Source organism: Panulirus ornatus, chromosome 56 (genome assembly GCF_036320965.1).
Source record: "Panulirus ornatus isolate Po-2019 chromosome 56, ASM3632096v1, whole genome shotgun sequence".
NCBI lineage: Eukaryota > Metazoa > Arthropoda > Malacostraca > Decapoda > Palinuridae > Panulirus > Panulirus ornatus.
Window position 1 is genome coordinate 32,105,528 of NC_092279.1, and position 20,639 is coordinate 32,126,166.

A 20,639-nucleotide genomic window follows, 5' to 3' on the forward strand; every position below is an offset into this window, starting at 1 on the left:
TGTATGTAAATGTCTGTGTCTGTATATGTATATGTATACGTTGAGATGTATAGGTATGTATATTTGCATGTGTGGACGTTTATGTATATACATGTGTATGTAAGTGGGTTGGGCCTCTCTTTCGTCTGTTTCCTTGCGCTACCTCTCTAATGCGGGAGACAGCGACAAAGTAAAATAAATGAATGAATAATATATATATCCCTGGGGGTAGGGGAAAAAGAATACTTCCTACACATTCCTCACATGTTGTAGAAGGCGACTAAAGGGGATGGGAGGGGGGCTAGAAACCCTCTCCTCCTTGTATTTTAACTTTCTAAAAGGGGAAACAGAAGAAGGAGTCATACAGGGAGTGCTCATCCTCCCCAAAGGCACAGGTTGGGGTGTCTAAATGTGTGTGGATGTAACCAAGATGAGAAAAAAGGAGAGATAGGTAGTATGTTTGAGGAAAGGAACCTGGATGTTTTGGCTCTGAATGAAACGAAGTTCAGTTCTAGAGGGGAAGAGTGGTTTGGGATTGTCTTGGAAGTAAAGTTATGGGTTAGTGAGAGGACAAGAGCAAGGGAAGGAATAGCACTACTCCTGAAACAGGAGTGGTGGGAGTATGTGATAGAGTGTAAGAAAGTAAACTCTAGATTGATATCGGTAAAACTGAAAGTTGATGGAGAGAGATGGGTGATTATTGGTGCATATGCACCTGGGCATGAGAAGAAAGATCATGAGAGGCAAGTGTTTTGAGGGGAGCTGAATGAGTGTGGTAGTGGTTTTAATGCACGAGACCGGGTTATAGTGATGGGTGATTTGCATGCAAAGGTGAGTAATGTGGCAGTTGAGGGAATAATTGGTATACATGGGGTGTTCAGTGTTGTAAATGGAAATGGTGAAGAGCTTGTAGATTTATGTGCTGAAAAAGGACTGGTGATTGGGAATACCAGGTTGGGAATACCTGGTTTAAAAAGAGAGATATACATAGTTATACATATGTAAGTAGGAGAGATGGCCAGAGAGCGTTATTGGATTATGTGTTAATTGATAGGTGCGCAAAAGAGACTTTTGGATGTTAATGTGGTGAGAGGTGCAACTGGAGGGATGTCTGATCATTATCTTGTGGAGGCTAAGGTGAAGATTTGTAGAGGTTTTCAGAAAAGAAGAGAGAATGTTGGGGTGAAGAGAGTGGTGAGAGTAAGTGAGCTTGGGAAGGAGACTTGTGTGGGGAAGTACCAGGAGAGACTGAGTACAGAATGGAAAAAGGTGAGAACAAAGGAGGTAAGGGGAGTGGGGGAGGAGTGGGATGTATTTAGGGAAGCAGTGATGGCTTGTGCAAAAGATGCTTGTGGCATGAGAAGCGTGGGAGGTGGGCAGATTAGAAAGGGTAGTGAGTGGTGGGATGAAGAACTAAGATTATTAGTGAAAGAGAAGAGAGAGGCATTTGGACGATTTTTGCAGGGAAACAATGCAAATGAGTGGGAGATGTATAAAAGAAAGAGGCAGGAGGTCAAGAGAAAGGTGCAAGAGGTGAAAAAGAGGGCAAATGAGAGTTGTGGTGAGAGAGTATCATTAAATTTTAGGGAGAATAAAAAGATGTTTTGGAAGGAGGTAAATAAAGTGCGTAAGACAAGGGAACAAATGGGAACTTCAGGGAAGGGGGCTAATGGGGAGGTAATAACAAGTAGTGGTGATGTGAGAAGGAGATGGAGTGAGTATTTTGAAGGTTTGTTGAATGTGTTTGATGATAGAGTGGCAGATATAGGGTGTTTTGGTTGAGGTGGTGTGCAAAGTGAGAGGGTTAGGGAGGATGATGTGGTAAACAGAGAAGAGATAGTAAAAGCTTTGCGCAGATGAAAGCTGGCAAGGCAGCGGGTTTGGATGGTATTGCAGTGGAATTTATTAAAAAAGGGGGTGAGTGTATTGTTGACTGGTTGGTAAGGTTATTCAATGTATGTATGACTCATGGTGAGGTGCCTGATTGGCGGAATGCTTGCACAGTGCAATTGTACAAAAGCAAAGGGGACAAAGGTGAGTGCTCAAATTACAGAGGTATAAGTTTGTTGAGTATTCGTGGTAAATTATATGGGAAGGTATTGATTGAGAGGGTGAAGGCACGTACAGAGCATCAGATTTGGGAATAGCAGTGTGGTTTCAGTAGTGGTAGAGGATGAGTGGATCAAGTGTTTGCTTTGAAGAATGTATGTGAGAAATGCTTAGAAACGCAAATAGATTTGTATGTAGCATTTATGGATCTGGAGAAGGCATATGATAGAGTTGATAGAGATGCTCTTTGGAAGGTATTTAGAAAATATGGTGTGGGAGGCAAGTTGTTAGAAGCAGTGAAAAGTTTTTATCGAGGATGTAAGAAGAGAGGAAAGTGATTAGTTCTCAGTGAATGTAGGTTTTGCGGCAGGGGTGTGTGATGTCTCCATAGTTGTTTAATTTGTTTATGGATGGGGTTGTTAGGGAGGTGAATGCAGGGGTTTTGGAAAGAGGGGCAAGTTTGCAGTCTGTTGTGGATGAGAGAGCTTGAGAAGTGAGTCAGTTGTTGTTCGCTGATGATACAGCGCTGGTGGTTGATTCATGTGAGAAACTGCAGAAGCTGGTGACTGAGTTTGGTAAAGTGTGTGAAAGAAGAAAGTTGAGAGTAAATGTGAATAAGAGGAAGGTTATTAGGTACAGTAGGGTTGAGGGTCAAGTCAATTGGGAGGTAAGTTTGGATGGAGAAAAACTGGAGGAAGTGAAGTGTTTTAGATATCTGGGAGTGGATTTGGCAGCGGATGGAACCATGGAAGTGGATGTGAGTCATAGGGTGGGGGAGGGGCGAAAATTCTAGGAGCTTTGAAGAATGTGTGGAAGTCGAGAACATTATCTTGGAAAGCAAAAATGGGTATGTTTGAAGGAATAGTTGTTCCAACAATGTTATATGGTTTTGAGGCATGGGCTATGGATAGAGTTGTGCGGAGGAGGATGGATGTGCTGGAAATGAGATGTTTAAGGACAATATGTTGTGTGAGGTGATTTGATTGAGTAAGTAATAATAGGGTAAGAGAGATATGTGGTAATAAAAAGAGTGTGGTTGAGAGAGCATAAGAGGGTGTTTTGAAATGGTTTGGTCACATGGAGAGAATGAGTGAGGAAAGATTGACCAAGAGGATATATGTGTCAGAGGTGGAGGGAACAAGAAGTGGGAGACCAAATTGGAGGTGGAAAGATGGAGTGAAAAAGATTTTGAGTGATCGGGGCCTGAACATGCAGGAGGGTGAAAGGCGTGCAAGGAATAGAGTGAATTGGAATGATGTGGTATACCGGGGTCGACATGCTGTCAATGGATTGAACCAGGGAATGTGAAGCATCTGGGGTAAACCATGGAAAGTTTTTTGGGGCCTGGATATAGAAAGGGAGCTGTGGTTTTGGTGCATTATACATGACAGCTAGAGACTGAGTGTGCAAGGTAGCACTAGGAAAAGACAACAAAGGCCACATTCGTTCAAACTCAGTCTCTAGCTGTCATGTAATAATGCACCAAAACCACGGCTCCTTTTCCACATCTAGGCCCCAAAGAACTTTCCATGGTTTACCCCAGATGCTTCACATTCCCTGGTTCAATCCATTGACAGCACGTCGACCCTGGTATACCACATCATTCCAATTCACTCTATTCCTTGCACTCCTTTCACCCTCCTGCATGTTCAGGCCCCGATCACTTAAAATCTTTTTCTCTCCATCTTTCCACCTAAGTTTTGGTGTCCCACTTCTTGTTCCCTCCATCTCTGACACATATATCCTCTTTGTCAGTGTTTCCTCACTCATTCTCTCCGTGTGTCCAAATAATTTCAACACACCTTCTGCTTTCTCAGCCACACTCTTTTTATTACCACACATCTCTCTTACCCTTCCATTACTTACTCATCAAACCACCTCACACCACATATTGTCCTCATACATTTCATTTCCAACACATCCACTTTCCTCTGCACAACCCTATCTATAGCCCATGCTTCACAACCTTGTATCATTGTTGAAACCAATATTCCTTCAGGCATACCAGTTTTTGCTCTTCGAGATAACATTCTCGCATTCCACACATTCTTCAACACTCTCAGAACCTTCATTCCCTCCTCCACCCTGTGACTCACTTCTGCTTCCATGGCTCCATCCTCTGCTAAGTCCACTCCCAGATATCTAAAACACCTCACTTCCTCCAGTTTTTCCTCATTCATACTTACCTCCCAGTTATCCTGTCCCTCAGCCTACTGAACCTAATAACTTTGCTCTTATTCACATTTACTTTCAACTTTCACACACTTTACCAAACTCAGTCACCAACCTCTGCAGTTTCTTACCCGAATCAGTCACCAGTGCTGCATCATCAGCGAATAGCAACTGACACTTCCCGAGCCCTTTCTCTCCAAAAATCTTGCATTTACCTCCCTAACCACCCCGTCCATAGACAAATTAAACTGCCATGGAGACATCATGCACCCCTGCTGCAAACCGACATTCACTGGGAACCAATCATTTTTCTCTCTTCTTACTCGTATATATGCCTTACATCCTTTGTAAAAATGTTTTACTGCTTCTAGCAACTTACCTTCCACACCATATACTCTTAAAACCTTCTACAAAACCTCTGCTATCAACCTTCTAATATGTCTTCTCTAGAACCATAAATGGTGCATACAAATCCATCTGTTTTTCTAAGTATTTCTCACATACATTCTTCAAAGCAAACACCTGATCCACACATCCTCTACCACTTCTGAAACCACACTGCTCTTCCCCAGTCTGATGCTCTGTACATGCTTTTACCCTCTCAATCAATACCCTCCCATATAATTTCCCAGAATACTCAACAAACTTATGCCTCTGTAATTTGAACAGTCACCTTTATCCCTTTTGCCTTTGTACAGTGGTGCTATGCATGCATTCCAACAATCATCAGGCCCTTCACCTGATCCATACGTACATTGAATATCCTTACCAACCAGTCAACAACACAGACACCCCCTTTTTAATAGATTCCACTGCAATACCATCCACACCCGCCACCTTGCTGGATTTCATCTTCTGCAAAGCTTTCACTAACCCTTCTCTGTTTACCAAACCATTCTTCCTGACCCTCTCACTTTGCACACCACCCTGACCAAAACACCCTATATCTGTCACTCTGTCATCAAAGACATTCAACAAACTTTCAAAATACTCACTCCATCTCCTTCTCACTTCATCACTACCTGTTATTACCTCCCCACTTGCCACCCTCACCGATGTTCCCACTTGTTCTCTTGTCTTACACACATTATTTGCCTCCTTCCAAAACATCTTTTTATTCTTTCAAAGATTTAATGATACTCTCTCACCCCAACTCTTATTTGCCCTCATTTTCACCTCATGCACCTTTCTCTTGACCTCCTGCTACTTTCTTGTATACATCCCCCAGTCATTTGTACTACTTCCCTGCAAAAATCGTCCAAATGTTTCTCTCTTCTCTTTCACTAACAACCTTACTTGTTCATCCCACCACTCACTATGCTTTTGAATCTGCCCACCTCCCACCTTTCTCATGCCACAAGCATTTTTTGCGCAAGACATCACTGCTTCCCTAAGTACATCCCATTCCTCCCCCACTCCCCTCTCGTCATTTGCTCTCACCTTTTGCCATTCTACACTCAATCTCTCCTGTTACTTCCTCACACAAGTCTCCTTTCTGGGCTCACTTACTCTCACCACTCTCTTCACCCCAATACTCTCTCTTCTTTTCTGAAAACCTCTTCAAATCTTCACCTTCGCCTCCACAAGATAGTGATCAGACATCCCTCCAGCTGCCCCTCTCAGCACCTTAACATCCAAAAGTCTCTCTTGTACACGCCTGTCAATTAATACATGATCCAGTAATGCCCTTTGACCATCTCTCCTACTCACATATGTATATTTATGTATATCTCTTTTTAAACCAAGTATATATGTATATGTATGTGTATGTGCACATGTAGAGGTTGTATGTATATGAGTGGATGTGTCTTTCTTCATTTGTTTCCCAGCACTACTTTGCTGATGGGAAATTGTGATCAAGTATGAGAAGAAAAGTATGTAGAGAGAGAAAAATGAAAGTATAACAGTAATCCAGATGGTAGCAGTAGGTCATTCCATATTCTTATGGTGAGAAAACCTTTCAGATTTATAAACAATTAACATTTTGATAAAGTTGAATGTCTTGTTCTTTACACTGAATATTTCTCTTCCAGGAGGTACATGAATGCTCATCAGACCCATGTCAGAATGGAGGGACATGCACAGACCTCCAAAATGCATACAGATGTACATGTATGCTAGGTTTTGAGGGAGACAGTTGTGAGCACAATATAAATGACTGCTATAATGTGACTTGCCCAGAGAACTCATATTGCATGGACGGAGTCAGTGAGCATGTATGTCGATGCAGTCCAGGTTTCTCAGGTATAGTATTTTTGATACTTAAAATTTTATGAATGTATGGTAAGATTGGGATGAAGTAGAGTTAGTTTAAGACTGTATTATTGAAGGCTGTTAGGAAGGTATATCGTATGACAAATGAAAGTTGTAAAAAGGGAGGTACAGCACTGTGGACTGAATAGTTGAGAAAATTGGTTGAGGAACAAAAGAGAATTTGGAAGAAGCTGAAGCTACCAGAAAATATGGATGAGTAAAGGGCAAAGAGATTAGAAAGGGAAGCCCTAAATAAAAGACTTAGATTTACTTATTCAATTATTTCTAATTACCCCAGGACCCTTTACTAAGAAAGGACTCCTGGTCTTAATCAGGACATCCTGTCCAGAGGCCCCTGCAGCCCAAGTGTACTCTTCTGGTAGTAAGGTAATAATGAAATCCTTTTATTAGAGTGAAAAGTTCTTTTATGTGGCTTTTCAATTGGGGTGTAACCTCATGCAGGCATAAAGGTAAAAGTAAAGAAATATAATTCTCGGGGAAAAATGAGTGAGAATTTTTAAGAGAATGAAAGATACCAACATATGTGAATGAATGCAGCAAACCTTGCTCATTTTCTTCTCATAAGCACTCTTGTCAACTCCTGCCCCTCAAACTGTTTTTGAATATAATCATGATAGAGTCTGCCAAATCTGTGGTCACTAGTCCTTGGCATTATGGGTGCTAAGAATCTCTGGGTGTCCACCTGATTCTACAGCCAATGAGAAGGAGGGCTCAGACTGTAGTAGTGTTGGCCCTTCTCATGATATTTTTCTCTCTGTTAGACCTTTCTCTTTTTTTATTCACTATACCAGCCTTCATGGTCTCACTAGTAACCTCTCTTCTATTGAACATCTGTCTTGTAGTTGTGTAATGATGTTCTCACCAGCCCCTTTTATCATATCCGACTGTAATCTCCTCCCATGATTGTGGTTTAAACCTGGTGTTTGTGCTTATTCCCGTACCAGCACACCTGTTGCACTCCTCAAGGACCTAGAATCCCCAAACTTTGATGTTATATGGCTCAAGGTTTGTTTCCCAACTACCACACTTTTCTATTGTTTCACCTACTGATCTGATTTTACAAAGTTTTTGTCTTTCTTTGGCTATCTAAAATCCTGCCGTAAGACAGTGGCAATCTGTCGCCTGCAAGCTAAGATCCTCTACTTCAGGGATTTCAGCATTCGCCAAAGGGAATAATTGAATTCTTCCCTTATGGGTGATGGAAGGATTGAACCTCTCAAGTTTACCATTCTCAATGATTTAGAGCAAATTAACTCCCGCCCTACCCATTTTCCTAACTGCTGTGACCACTGTCTTAATATTCTGGATATGTTTTTCACCTTTAGTCCATCCCACTGTAGCTACACAATCTCACCTCTGATTATTTCATCTGATCACACTTTTATAATTGTATCTATTTTGATGGCACCACCTCCACCAGCAGCCCCTTCTAAGCATAAATACAGGCACCTCAACTACGCTGACTGGAATAACTTATGTGAATTCTTTCGGGATTTGCCTTAGGTAAAATACTGTCCCTTATATGGTGATGCATAGCATTTATCCCCTCTTCCTCCAAGACGAGCTCTTCTTCCAATCTGTGGTTCAACCATTCTTGCTCTGAGGCCATTCAGACGTATCAGGCTTGGAAAAGCTCTCCCTCCTCTGACCCCCATTCAGCTTTTATCACTGCCCATAGCCATTGCAAGTACATTATGCATGAGGCAAAGCATTCTTTTGTTCAAAGGAAGTGTGATGATCCATGTTCATCATCCACTGATAGGACTTTCTGATATTTAGCTGAAGGCATCTTTGACAACTTCTTTCGCTCTACCTTTCCTTCACTTTTCCATTTTGACAGTACAATTGCTGTCTCTCCCATAGACATAGCAACTCTCTTTGGTTCCTGTATCTCCTTTAGCTCCACCTTGGATGACTCTAACATTGCTGCACCTCCTGATGCTCTTCTTACTAATCCTATGCCCCTCCATGTAATTTCTTTTCAGACTCTATGAAATGTGCTTTTTTCTCTGGACACAAACAAGGCTTATATAGACCTGATGGCATCCATCCCCATGTACTGAAAGAGTGTACCTCAGAACTTGCACCAGTGCTCGCTTGTCTATTTCTTTTCTTTTTAAAAACCGAAACTTTTCCTTCTTGGAAGCATTCATTCATACGTTCCATCCCTAAGAAGGATGATCATTCTGATCCCTTAAATTATCATCCTGTTGCTTTGACATTCCCTAGTCTTTAAATCCCCTCTCAACTGCCTTATCCTTAGACATCTTGTATTTCATAGTCTTCTCTCTTATCACCAGTATCATTTCTGTAAGGCAGGATGTACTAGTGATATTCCTTCCCATCTTACTAATGTTTGGTCATCATCCTTGAAAGATTTAGTAGAGTCCCATGTAGTTAACCTGGACATTTCCTAAGCTTTTGACAGAGCGTGGCATTGGGGTCTCATTTCTAAGCTTTCCTCATTTGGTTTCCCTCCCTCACTTTGTTCCATCATATCTAGCATCCTCTCCAGATGATCTATCTTTGTGTTTGTTGATGGATCAACCTTACCCCTTTTCTCCATCAACACTGGTGTCCCTCAAGGTTTTGTCCTGTCCCCTAGATTTCTCCTTTTTACCAAAGACTTCCTTTGTTCTACAAATAACCAAATGCACTCATACGGTGACAACCAAACACTGCATTCATCCACATTTTTCAACTGTGATCTTTCTTCTCTCATGTGTTCTGCATCTCTTCTTGACACAACTCCCTCAGTAGACTCAAACTTGGACAGGTTATCTCAGTGGGGTAGATGAAATCTCGTCAAGTATCGCCTCTTAAGACCCAGTTTTTACCCGTCTGTCTTATCAAAAACTCCTCACAACACTCTTCTTTCCTTTGATGGTTTTGTAATTCCACCGCTTGGCTCAATGAACATACTTGGTATTACTGTAACATCCACTTTTTCTTAGAAATCCTTCTTTAAACATCCACTCTTTCTTAGAAACCACCATTACGGAAATAGCTAAGTCTGCCTTTAAGAAACTGAGAGTCCTCTGTAGATGTCAAAATTTCTTTTCTTTGAATATTTGCTCCATTTATACAAAGGATTGATTCTTCTTTGTTTGGAGTACTGCTTTCACTTCTGGGGTGGTTCTAGCTCTGCATCCTTACTTGACAGAGTTGAGTCAAAAGCGGTCTGACTTATGAACTGTCCCATGCTAACTTCCAAACTTGACCCTCTTGCCCTACGCTGCAATGTTGGTTCACTTTCCCTCTTCCATAGGCATTAATGTGGTTTTTGCTCCTGAGAGATGGTGGCTTGTGTGCCTCCACCACTAGTTAGACCATATGAAGCTCAGCAAGCTGCTTTGTCAAATGATTACTGTGTAACCATTGGCAATTCATGTGTGGGTCATTTTGATAACTGTTTCTTTACTTACATATCAAACCTTTGGAACTCTCTACCGTCTCTTGTCTGTCCCAATGACTCTGATGTGTTGCATTTTAAAAGACAGGTTTTTTCTCTCTCCAAAATTCTCAAATATTTTCCTGTGTCTGTTTTTTTCCCTTTCATAATCATCTATGTATTTCAATGAAGGCATGACCTTGATGTGGACTTTTGTGTGTGACTGGAGCCTCCAACATATTAATAATAGGAGTCTTTCTCTGTACTTTCTCTTAATCTTGTTCACAGTGGAGAGATACACCACCAAATTTATCTTCACCACACCTTTGAGAAACCTATATTCACTTCATTCTCAACAAGTAAATGTACATTTCACCTTAAAATAGAACTAAAGATATTAACATATGTAGATGAATACAGTATGATAACCCTGCACACCATCTTGTTCACAATGGAGGGAGGCACACCCAAATTCATCTTCACAGCACCCTTGATAAACCTAAATTCACTTCAGCCCCAACATACATTACACTTCTTTTCACCCTTGACAATTATGTCTTCACCTCACTCTCAATGATTGCTGCTCTTTGTTAAACCCTTAACACCACTGGTCTTAGGCCTAAGTTAAAGGCCTTCTTCACTGCACCTTCATTTTCTCTATACCCTTGAAACCTCTGGCCTTTAGCATGGAATTTATGGTGCAGATCAGAAGCCATTTTCAGCATGCTCTCATCTTTATTATATCCTCATCTTCACTATACCCACATTTTTACTACAATACATCTTCACTAATCCCTTGTCTTCATTACACTTTTGACACCAAAACATTTTCATTTAGAGGTGAACCTAACAAAATAAATTTTTCATTATTAAAGTAGTATCTATAAAAGCTTCCTAACCTGCTTTTTTATATCAACACAATACCCTATAATTGTGTAACTGTGTTACCCATATATGTAAAACTCCACTTCAGTAAGCAGGTAAGGGCAAAGGCCCTGGTTTGATGAAGATGCATTTGACCGGACCCTTATGAGTCGAGTCAAATACACATTCACTCTGTTTCAGGTTAGGGTGGTGATTGTTGAAAAGAAAAAGATACAGAAAAATAAAGAAATTATGTAGAATAGAGCATAATGAATTTGATACCAAGGTATTTTTAAAGTAGGTAAATAAAGGTAGAAGGGAGACATGTGTGCAGAAAACAAGGGTGTGAAGTTTGTAAGAGATTAAGAATTATTAAGAAATGACTGTAGATGATGGCAAATGAGATGTTTCTTTTGGTACAGTAGGATTATAGTTAAAAAGAGAGAAATGGGTATGTGGGAGAGGAGTAGATTATAGAGGAGGAAGTAAGAAGAGCAATAAAGCTCTGAAATAATGTAAGAGCTTAGGGTTTAGTTGGAGTGGTGAGTGAAATGTTGAGACTTTGAAATGAAATTGCTGTGGAGTTGATCTAGAAAGTGTATATGAAAACATGAAAATGCAGCACTGAGTACCCCAGTGTATAAAGGATAGGGGAGTTATAAGTGAATGTGAAAACTATAAAGGAATAGTTATCAATAGCTTAGTTGCTGAAGTATATGATAGGATAGTGATTCATTGTATTGAAAGGACTAGTATACCTCTTATAGATGAGAGCAGGGTAGGTTTAGGAAGGAAAGAGGTTTTTGTTAAGATGTTATTTTTGTACTTTAGACAAATTAAAGAGAAAGTTTCAGGGAAAAAGTTATAATGCATTATGTATAGATTTATAAAAGGTGTGAATCACATGAATCAGCTACAGCACTGGTGGCTGATTCATGTGAGAAACTGCAGAAGCTGGTGACTGAGTTTGGTAAAGTGTGTGAAAGAAGAAAGTTAAGAGTAAATGTGAATAAGAGCAAGGTAATTAGGTACAGTAGGGGTGAGGGTCAAGTCAATTGGGAGGTAAGTTTGAATGGAGAAAAACTGGAGGAAGTAAAGTGTTTTAGATATCTGGGAGTGGATCTGGCAGCGAATGGAACCATGGAAGCGGAAGTGGATCATAGGGTGGGGGAGGGGGCGAAAATCCTGGGAGCCTTGAAGAATGTGTGGAAGTCGAGAACATTATCTCGGAAAGCAAAAATGGGTATGTTTAAAGGAATAGTGGTTCCAACAATGTTGTATGGTTGCGAGGCGTGGGCTATGGATAGAGTTGTGCGCAGGAGGATGGATGTGCTGGAAATGAGATGTTTGAGGACAATGTGTGGTGTGAGGTGGTTTGATCGAGTAAGTAACGTAAGGGTAAGAGAGATGTGTGGAAATAAAAAGAGCGTGGTTGAGAGAGCAGAAGAGGATGTTTTGAAATGGTTTGCGCACATGGAGAGAATGAGTGAGGAAAGATTGACCAAGAGGATATATGTGTCGGAGGTGGAGGGAACAAGGAGAAGTGGGAGACCAAATTGGAGGTGGAAAGATGGAGTGAAAAAGATTTTGTGTGATTGGGGCCTGAACATGCAGGAGGGTGAAAGGAGGGCAAGGAGTAGAGTGAATTGGATCGATGTGGTATACCGGGGTTGACATGCTGTTAGTGGATTGAATCAGGGCATGTGAAGCATCTGGGGTAAACCATGGAAAGCTGTGTAGGTATTTGCGTGTGTGGATGTATATATATACATGTGTATGGGGGTGGGTTGGGCTATTTCATTCGTCTGTTTCCTTGTGCTATCTCACAAACGCGGGAGACAGCGACAAAGCAAAAAAAAAAAAAAGTGATAGTGAATAGGAAAGCCATTTGGGAGGTTTTTGACTCTATATGATATGCATAGAAGTCTCCTTTTATAATGAAATTAGTGTATGCTTGGTATGAGTAAGTGGCTTAGACAAGTGTGGGTGTGTATCAGGGTTGTGTGATGTCACCTTGTTTGTTTAAAATTTTTATGAATGGATCATTATATGAAACCAAATTGAGATGGAGTGATTTTGTTTTGATATTTGATCCTGGAGAAACAGAATGGAAGTTGCTTAATATGTTCTATGCAGATGATATGCTGTTTGCTAAATCAGAGGAAGAATTGTTTTAATGATGGAGGAGGAGGATTTTGAAAGTGAAGGCAAATAAAGTTATGACACTGTACAAAGGAATATTAAGGAATTCAAACAGCAACAGACCATTGGGTCCCTTTAAGGCTGCTTTAGATAGTGTAACATATCGGAAACTCGCAGATCATTGTGGCAAAACTTGGAAGGCATACAGGTAATTACGTGTTAATTGATAGGCACAAGAAAGAGAGACTTTTGGATGTTAATGTGCTGACAGGTGCAACTGGAGGGATGTCTGATCATTATCTTCTGGAGGAGAAGGTGAAAATTTGTAGAGGTTTTCAGAAAAGAAGAGAGAATGTTGGGGTGAAGAAAGTGGTAAGTGTAAGTGAGCTTGGGAAGGAGACTTGTGTGAGGAAGTACCAGGAGAGACTGAGTGCAGAATGGAAAAAGGTGAAGTAGGGGAGGAATGAGATGTATTTAGGGAAGCAGTGATGGCTTGGGCAAAAGATGCTTGTGGCATGAGAAGCGTGGGAGGTGGGCAGATTAGAAAGGGTAGTGAGTGGTGGGATGAAGAAGTAAGATTATTAGTGAAAGAGAAGAGCAAAGCATTTGGATGAGTTTTGCAGGGAAATAATGCATAATGCAAATGACTTGGATATGTATGAAAGAAAGAGGCAGGTCAAGAGAAAGGTGCAAGAAGTGAAAAAGAGGGCAAATGAGAGTTGGGGTGAGAGAGTATCATTAGATTTTAGGGAGAATAAAAAGATGTTTTGGAAAGAGGTAAATAAAGTGTGTAAGACAAGAGAACAGTTGGGAACATCAGTGAAGGAGGCTAATGTGGAGGTGATAACAAGTAGCGGTGAAGTGAGAAGGAGATGGAGTGAGTATTTTGAAGCTTTGTTGAATGTGTTAGTTGATAGAGTGGCAGATATAGGTGTTTTGGTCGAGGTGGTGTGCAAGGAGAGAGGGTTAGGGAGAATGATTTGGTAAACAGAGAAGAGGTAGTAAAAGCTTTGCGGAAGATGAAAGCCAGCAAGGCATCGGGTTTGGATGGTATTTCAGTGGAATTTATTAAAAAAGGGGGTGACTGTGTTGTTGACTGATTGGTAAGGATGTTTACTGTATGTATGACTCATGGTGAGGTGCCTGAGGAGTGGCGGAATACATGCATAGTGCCATTGTACAAAGGCAATGGGGATAAAGGTGAGTGCTCAAATTACAGAGGTATAAGTTTATTGAGTGTTCCTGGGAAATTATATGGGAGGATATTGATTGAGAGGGTGAAGGCATGTACAGAGCATCAGATTGGGGAAGAGCAGTGTGGTTTCAGAAGTGGTAGAGGATGTGTGGATCAGGTGTTTGCTTTTAAGAATGTAGGTGAAAAATACTTAGAAAAGCAAATGGATTTATATGTAGCACTTATGGATCTGGAGAAGGCATAGGATAGAGTTGATAGAGATGCTCTGTGGAAGGTATTAAGAATATATGGTGTGGGAGACAAGTTCTTAGAAGCAGTGAAAAGTTTTTATCAAGGATGTAAGGCATGTGCACGAGTAGAAAGAGTGGAAAGTGATTGGTTCTCATTGAATGTCAGTTTGTGGCAGAGGTGCATGATGTCTCCATGGTTGTTTAATTTGTTTATGGATGGGGTTGTTAGGGAGGTGAATGCAAGGGTTTTGGAGAGAGGGGCAAGTATACAGTCTGTTGTGGATGAGAGAGCGTGGGAAGTGAGTCAGTTAAGTGTGTGAAAGAAGAAAGCTGAGAGTAAATGTGAATAAGAGGAAGGTTATTAGGTACAATAGGGTTGAGGGACAAGTCAATTGGAAGGTAAGTTTGAATGGAGAAAAACTGGAGGAAGTGAAGTGTTTTAGATATCTGGGAGTGGATTTGGCAGCAGATGGCACCAAGGTAGCGGAAGTGAGTCACAGGGTGGGGGAGGGGGCAAAACTTCTGGGAGCATTGAAGAATGTGTGGAAGGTAAGAACATTATCTTGGAAAGCAAAAATGGGTATGCTTGAAGGAGTAGTGGTTCCAACTATGTTATATGGTTGCGAGGCAGTGGGCTATAGATAGAGTTGTGCAGAGGAGGGTGGATGTGTTGGAAAGAGATGTTTGAGGACAATATGTGGTATGAGTTGGTTTGATCGAGTAAGTAATGAAAGGGTAAGAGAGATGTGTGGTAATAAAAAGAGTGTGGTTGAGAGAGCAGAAGAGGGTGTTTTGAAATGGTTTGGTCACATGGAGAGAATGAGTGAGGAAAGATTGACGAAGAGGATATATGTGTCAGAGGTGGAGGGAACGAGGAGAAGTAGGAGACCAAATTGGAGGTGGAAGGATGGAGTGAAAAAGATTTTGAGAGATTGGGGCCTGAACATGCAGGAGGGTGAAAGGCATGCAAGGACTAGAGAGAATTGGAAGGATGTGGTTTACCGGGGTCGATGTGCTGGCAATGGATTGAACCAGGGCATGTGAAGTGTCTGGGGTAAACCATGGAAAGATTTGTGGAGCCGTAATTTGAAAAGGGAGCTGTGGTTTCACTGCATTATACATGACAGCTAGAGACTGAGTGTGAACAACCCTATCTATAGCCTACGCCTCACAGTCATATAACATTGTTGGAGCCACTATTCCTTCAAACATACCTATTTTTGCTGTCTGAGATAATGTTCTCGCCTTCCACACATTCTTCAATGCTCCCAGAACCTTCAACCCCTCCCCCACCCAGTGACTCACTTCTGCTTCCATGGGTCTATCCGCTGCCAAATCCACACCCAGATATCTAAAACACTTCTTTCTCAGTTTTTTTTCCATTTCAAATTACCAGCTTCTGCAGTTTCTCACCCGAATCAGCCACCAGCGCTGTATCATCAGCAATCAACTACTGACTCACATCCTAAGCCCTCCCATCCACAACAGACTGCATACTTGCCCCTCTTTCCAAAACTCTTGCATTCACCTCCCTAACAACCCCATCCATAAACAAATTAAACAGCCCTGGAGACATCACACACCCATACCGCAAACTGCCATTCACTGAAAACCAATCACTTTCCTCTCTTCCTACTCGTACACATGCCTTACATCCTTGATAAAAACTTTTCACTGCTTCTAGCAACTTACCTTCTATACCATATACTCTTAATACCTTCCACAGAGCATCTCTATAAACTCTATCTTATGCCTTCTCCAGATCCATAAATGCTACATACAAATCCATTTGTTTTTCTAAGTATTTGTCATATACATTCTTCAAAGCAAACACCTGATCCACACATTCTCTACCACTTATGAAACCACACTGGTCTTCCCTAGTCTGATGCTCTGTACATGCCTTCACCCTCTCAATCAATACCCTCCCATATAATTTCCCAGGAATACTCAACAAACTTTATTATTATTATTATGTTTATTTATTTATTTATTTATTCATTTATTTTGCTTTGTCGCTGTCTCCCGCGTTTGCGAGGCAGCGCAAGGAAACAGACAAAAGAATGGCCCAACCCACCCACATACACATGTATATACATACACGTACACATGCAAATATACATGCCTATACATCTCAATGTATACATATATATACACACAGACATATATATTTTTTTTTTTTTTGCTTTGCTGCTGTCTCCCGCGTTTGCGAGGTAGCGCAAGGAAACAGACGAAAGAAATGGCAAAACCCACCCCCATACACATGTATATACATACGTCCACACACGCAAATATACATACCTACACAGCTTTCCATGGTTTACCCCAGACGCTTCACATGCCATGATTCAATCCACTGACTGCACGTCAACCCCGGTATACCACATCGATCCAATTCACTCTATTCCTTGCCCTCCTTTCGCCCTCCTGCATGTTCTGGCCCCGATCACACAAAATCTTTTTCACTCCATCTTTCCACCTCCAATTTGGTCTCCCACTTCTCCTCGCTCCCTCCACCTCCGACACATATATCCTCTTGGTCAATCTTTCCTCACTCATTCTCTCCATGTGCCCAAACCATTTCAAAACACCCTCTTCTGCTCTCTCAACCACGCTCTTTTTATTTCCACACATCTCTCTTACCCTTACGTTACTTACTCGATCAAACCACCTCACACCACACATTGTCCTCAAACATCTCATTTCCAGCACATCCATCCTCCTGCGCACAACTCTATCCATAGCCCATGCCTCGCAACCATACAACATTGTTGGAACCACTATTCCTTCAAACATACCCATTTTTGCTTTCCGAGATAATGTTCTCAACTTCCACACATTCTTCAAGGCTCCCAGGATTTTCGCCCCCTCCCCCACCCTGTGATCCACTTCCGCTTCCATGGTTCCATCCGCTGCCAGATCAACTCCCAGATATCTAAAACACTTTACTTCCTCCAGTTTTTCTCCATTCAAACTTACCTCCCAATTGATTTGACCCTCAACCCTACTGTACCTAATAACCTTGCTCTTATTCTCATTTACTCTCAACTTTCTTCTTTCACACACTTTACCAAACTCAGTCACCAGCTTCTGCAGTTTCTCACATGAATCAGCCACCAGCGCTGTATCATCAGCGAACAACAACTGACTCACTTCCCAAGCTCTCTCATCCCCAACAGACTTCATACTTGCCCCTCTTTCCAAAACTCTTGCATTCACCTCCCTAACATCCCCATCCATAAACAAATTAAACAACCATGGAGACATCACACACCCTTGCCGCAAACCTACATTCACTTTCCTCTCTTCCTACACGTACACATGCCTTACATCCTCGATAAAAACTTTTCACTGCTTCTAACAACTTGCCGCCCACACCGTATATTCTTAATACCTTCCACAGAGCATCTCTATCAACTCTATCATATGCCTTCTCCAGATCCATAATTTTTTTTTTTTTTTTCATACTATTCGCCATTTCCCGCATTAGCGAGGTAGTGTTAAGAACAGAGGACTGGGCCTTAGAGTAAATATCCTCACCTGACCCCCTTCTCTGTTCCTTCTTTTGGAAAATTAAAAAAAAAACGAGAGGGAAGGATTTCCAGCCCCCCGCTCCCTTCCCTTTTAGTCGCCTTCTACAACACGCAGGGAATACGTGGGAAGTATTTTTTCTCCCCTATCCCCAGATAGGGGAGAAAGATCCATAAATGCTACATACAAATCCATTTGCTTTTCTAAGTATTTCTCACATACATTCTTCAAAGCAAACACCTGATCCACACATCCTCTACCACATCTGAAACCACAATGCTCTTCCTCAATCTGATGCTCTGTACATGCCTTCACCCTCTCAATCAATACCCTCCCATATGATTTACCAGGAATACTCAACAAACTTATACCTCTGTAATTTGAGCACTCGCTCTTATCCCCTTTGCCTTTGTACAATGGCACTATGCACGCATTCCGCCAATCCTCAGGCACCTCACCATGAGTCATACATACATTAAATAACCTTACCAACCAGTCAATAATACAGTCACCCCCTTTTTTAATAAATTCCACTGCAATACCATCCAAACCTGCTTCCTTGCCGGCTTTCATCTTCCGCAAAGCTTTTACTACCTCTTCTCTGTTTACCAAATCATTTTCCCTAACCCTCTCACTTTGCACACCACCTCGACCAAAGCACCCTATATCTGTCACTCTATCATCAAACACATTCAACAAACCTTCAAAATACTCACTCCATCTCCTTCTCACATCACCACTACTTGTTATCACCTCCCCATTAGCGCCCTTAACTGAAGTTCCCATTTGCTCCCTTGTCTTACGCACTTTATTTACCTCCTTCCATAACATCTTTTTATTCTCCCTAAAATTTAATGATACTCTCTCACCCCAACTCTCATTTGCCCTCTTTTTCACCTCTTGCACCTTTCTCTTGACCTCCTGTCTCTTTCTTTTATACATTTCCCACTCAATTGCATTGTTTCCCTGCAAAAATCGTCCAAATGCCTCTCTCTTCTCTTTCACTAATAATCTTACTTCTTCATCCCACCACTCACTACCCTTTCTAATCAACCCACCTCCCACTCTTCTCATGCCACAAGCATATATATATATATATATATATATATATATATATATATATATATATATATATATATATATATATATATATATATGTACATAATTCATACTATCTGCCTTTATTCATTCCCATCGCCACCTCGCCACACATGGAATAACAACCCGCTCCCCCCTCATATGTGCGAGGTAGCGCTAGGAAAAGACAACAAAAGCCCCATTCGTTCACACTCAGTCTCTACCTGTCATATAATAATGCACCGAAACCACAGCTCCCTTTCCACATCCAGGCCCCACAGAACTTTCCATGGTTTACCCCAGACGCTTCACATGCCCTGGTTTAATCCACTGACAGCACGTCGACCCCTGTATACCACATTGTTCCAATCCACTCTATTCCTTGCACGCCTTTCACCCTTCTGCATGCTCAGGCCCCGATCACTCAAAATCTTTTTCACTCCATCTTTCCACCTCCAATTTGGTCTCCCACTTCTCGTTCTCTCCACCTCTGACACACATATCCTCTTTGTCAATCTTTCCTCACTCATTCTCTCCATGTGACCAAACCATTTCAAAACACCCTCTTCTGCTCTCTCAACCACACTCTTTTTGTTACCACACATCTCTCTTAACCTATTATTACTTACTCAATCAAACCACCTCACTCCACATATTGTCCTCAAACATCTCATTTCCAGCACATCCACCCTCCTGTACTCTCTCACCCCAACTCTCATTTGCTCTCTTTTGTTATTATTATTATTATTGTTATTATTATTATTATTATTATTATTATTATTATTATTATTATTATTAATATTATTCTTTTTTCTCATGCCCAGGTGCATATGCACCAATAATCACCCATCTCCATCAACTTTCAGTTTTACCCATATTAATCGCGAATTTACTTTCTTACATTCTATCACATACTCCCACAACTCCTGTCTCAGGAGTACTGCTACTCCTTCCCTTGCTCTTGTCCTCTCACTAACCCCTGACTTTACTCCCAAGACATTCCCAAACCACTCTTCCCCTTTACCCTTGAGCTTCGTTTCACTCAGAGCCAAAACATCCAGGTTCCTTTCCTCAAACATACTACCTATCGCTCCTTTTTTCACATCTTGGTTACATCCACACACATTTAGATATCCCAGCCTGAGCCTTCGAGGAGGATGAGCACTCCCCGTGTGACTCCTTCTTCTGTTTCCCATTTTAGAAAGTTAAAAAAAAAAAAACAAGGAGGGGAGGCTTTCTGGCTCCCCGCTCCCGTCCCCTCTAGTCGCCTTCTACAACACGAGAGGCAAGTGTTTTGGGAGCAGCTGAATGAGTGTGTAAGTGGTTTTGATGCACGAGACCGGGTTATAGTGATGGGTGATTTGAATGCAAAGGTGAGTAATGTGGCAGTTGAGGGAATAATTGGTATACATAGGGTGTTCAGTGTTGTAAATGGAAATGGTGAAGAGCTTGTAGATTTATGTGCTGAAAAAGGACTGGTGATTGGGAATACCTGGTTTAAAAAGCGAGATATACATAAGTATACGTATGTAAGTAGGAGAGATGGCCAGAGAGTGTTATTGGATTACGTGTTAATTGACAGGCGCGCGAAAGAGAGGCTTTTGGATGTTAATGTGCTGAGAGGTGCAACTGGAGGGATGTCTGATCATTATCTTGTGGAGGCTAAGGTGAAGATTTGTATGGGTTTTCAGAAAAGAAGAGTGAATGTTGGGGTGAAGAGGGTGGTGAGAGTAAG

The 20,639-nt window shown here is 41.4% G+C and overlaps 1 protein-coding gene across 2 annotated transcripts in view; it reads left to right on the forward strand.

The window, feature by feature from the left end:
- crb (cell polarity complex component crumbs) overlaps nt 1-20,639 on the forward strand; it is a 642,968-nt gene that overhangs the window by 230,807 nt on the left and 391,522 nt on the right. For both annotated transcript variants that reach the window (XM_071694202.1, XM_071694201.1), the window contains exon 10: nt 6,234-6,444. In XM_071694202.1, coding sequence (XP_071550303.1) covers nt 6,234-6,444 — 211 coding nt within the window. The remainder of the gene's footprint in view (nt 1-6,233; nt 6,445-20,639) is intronic.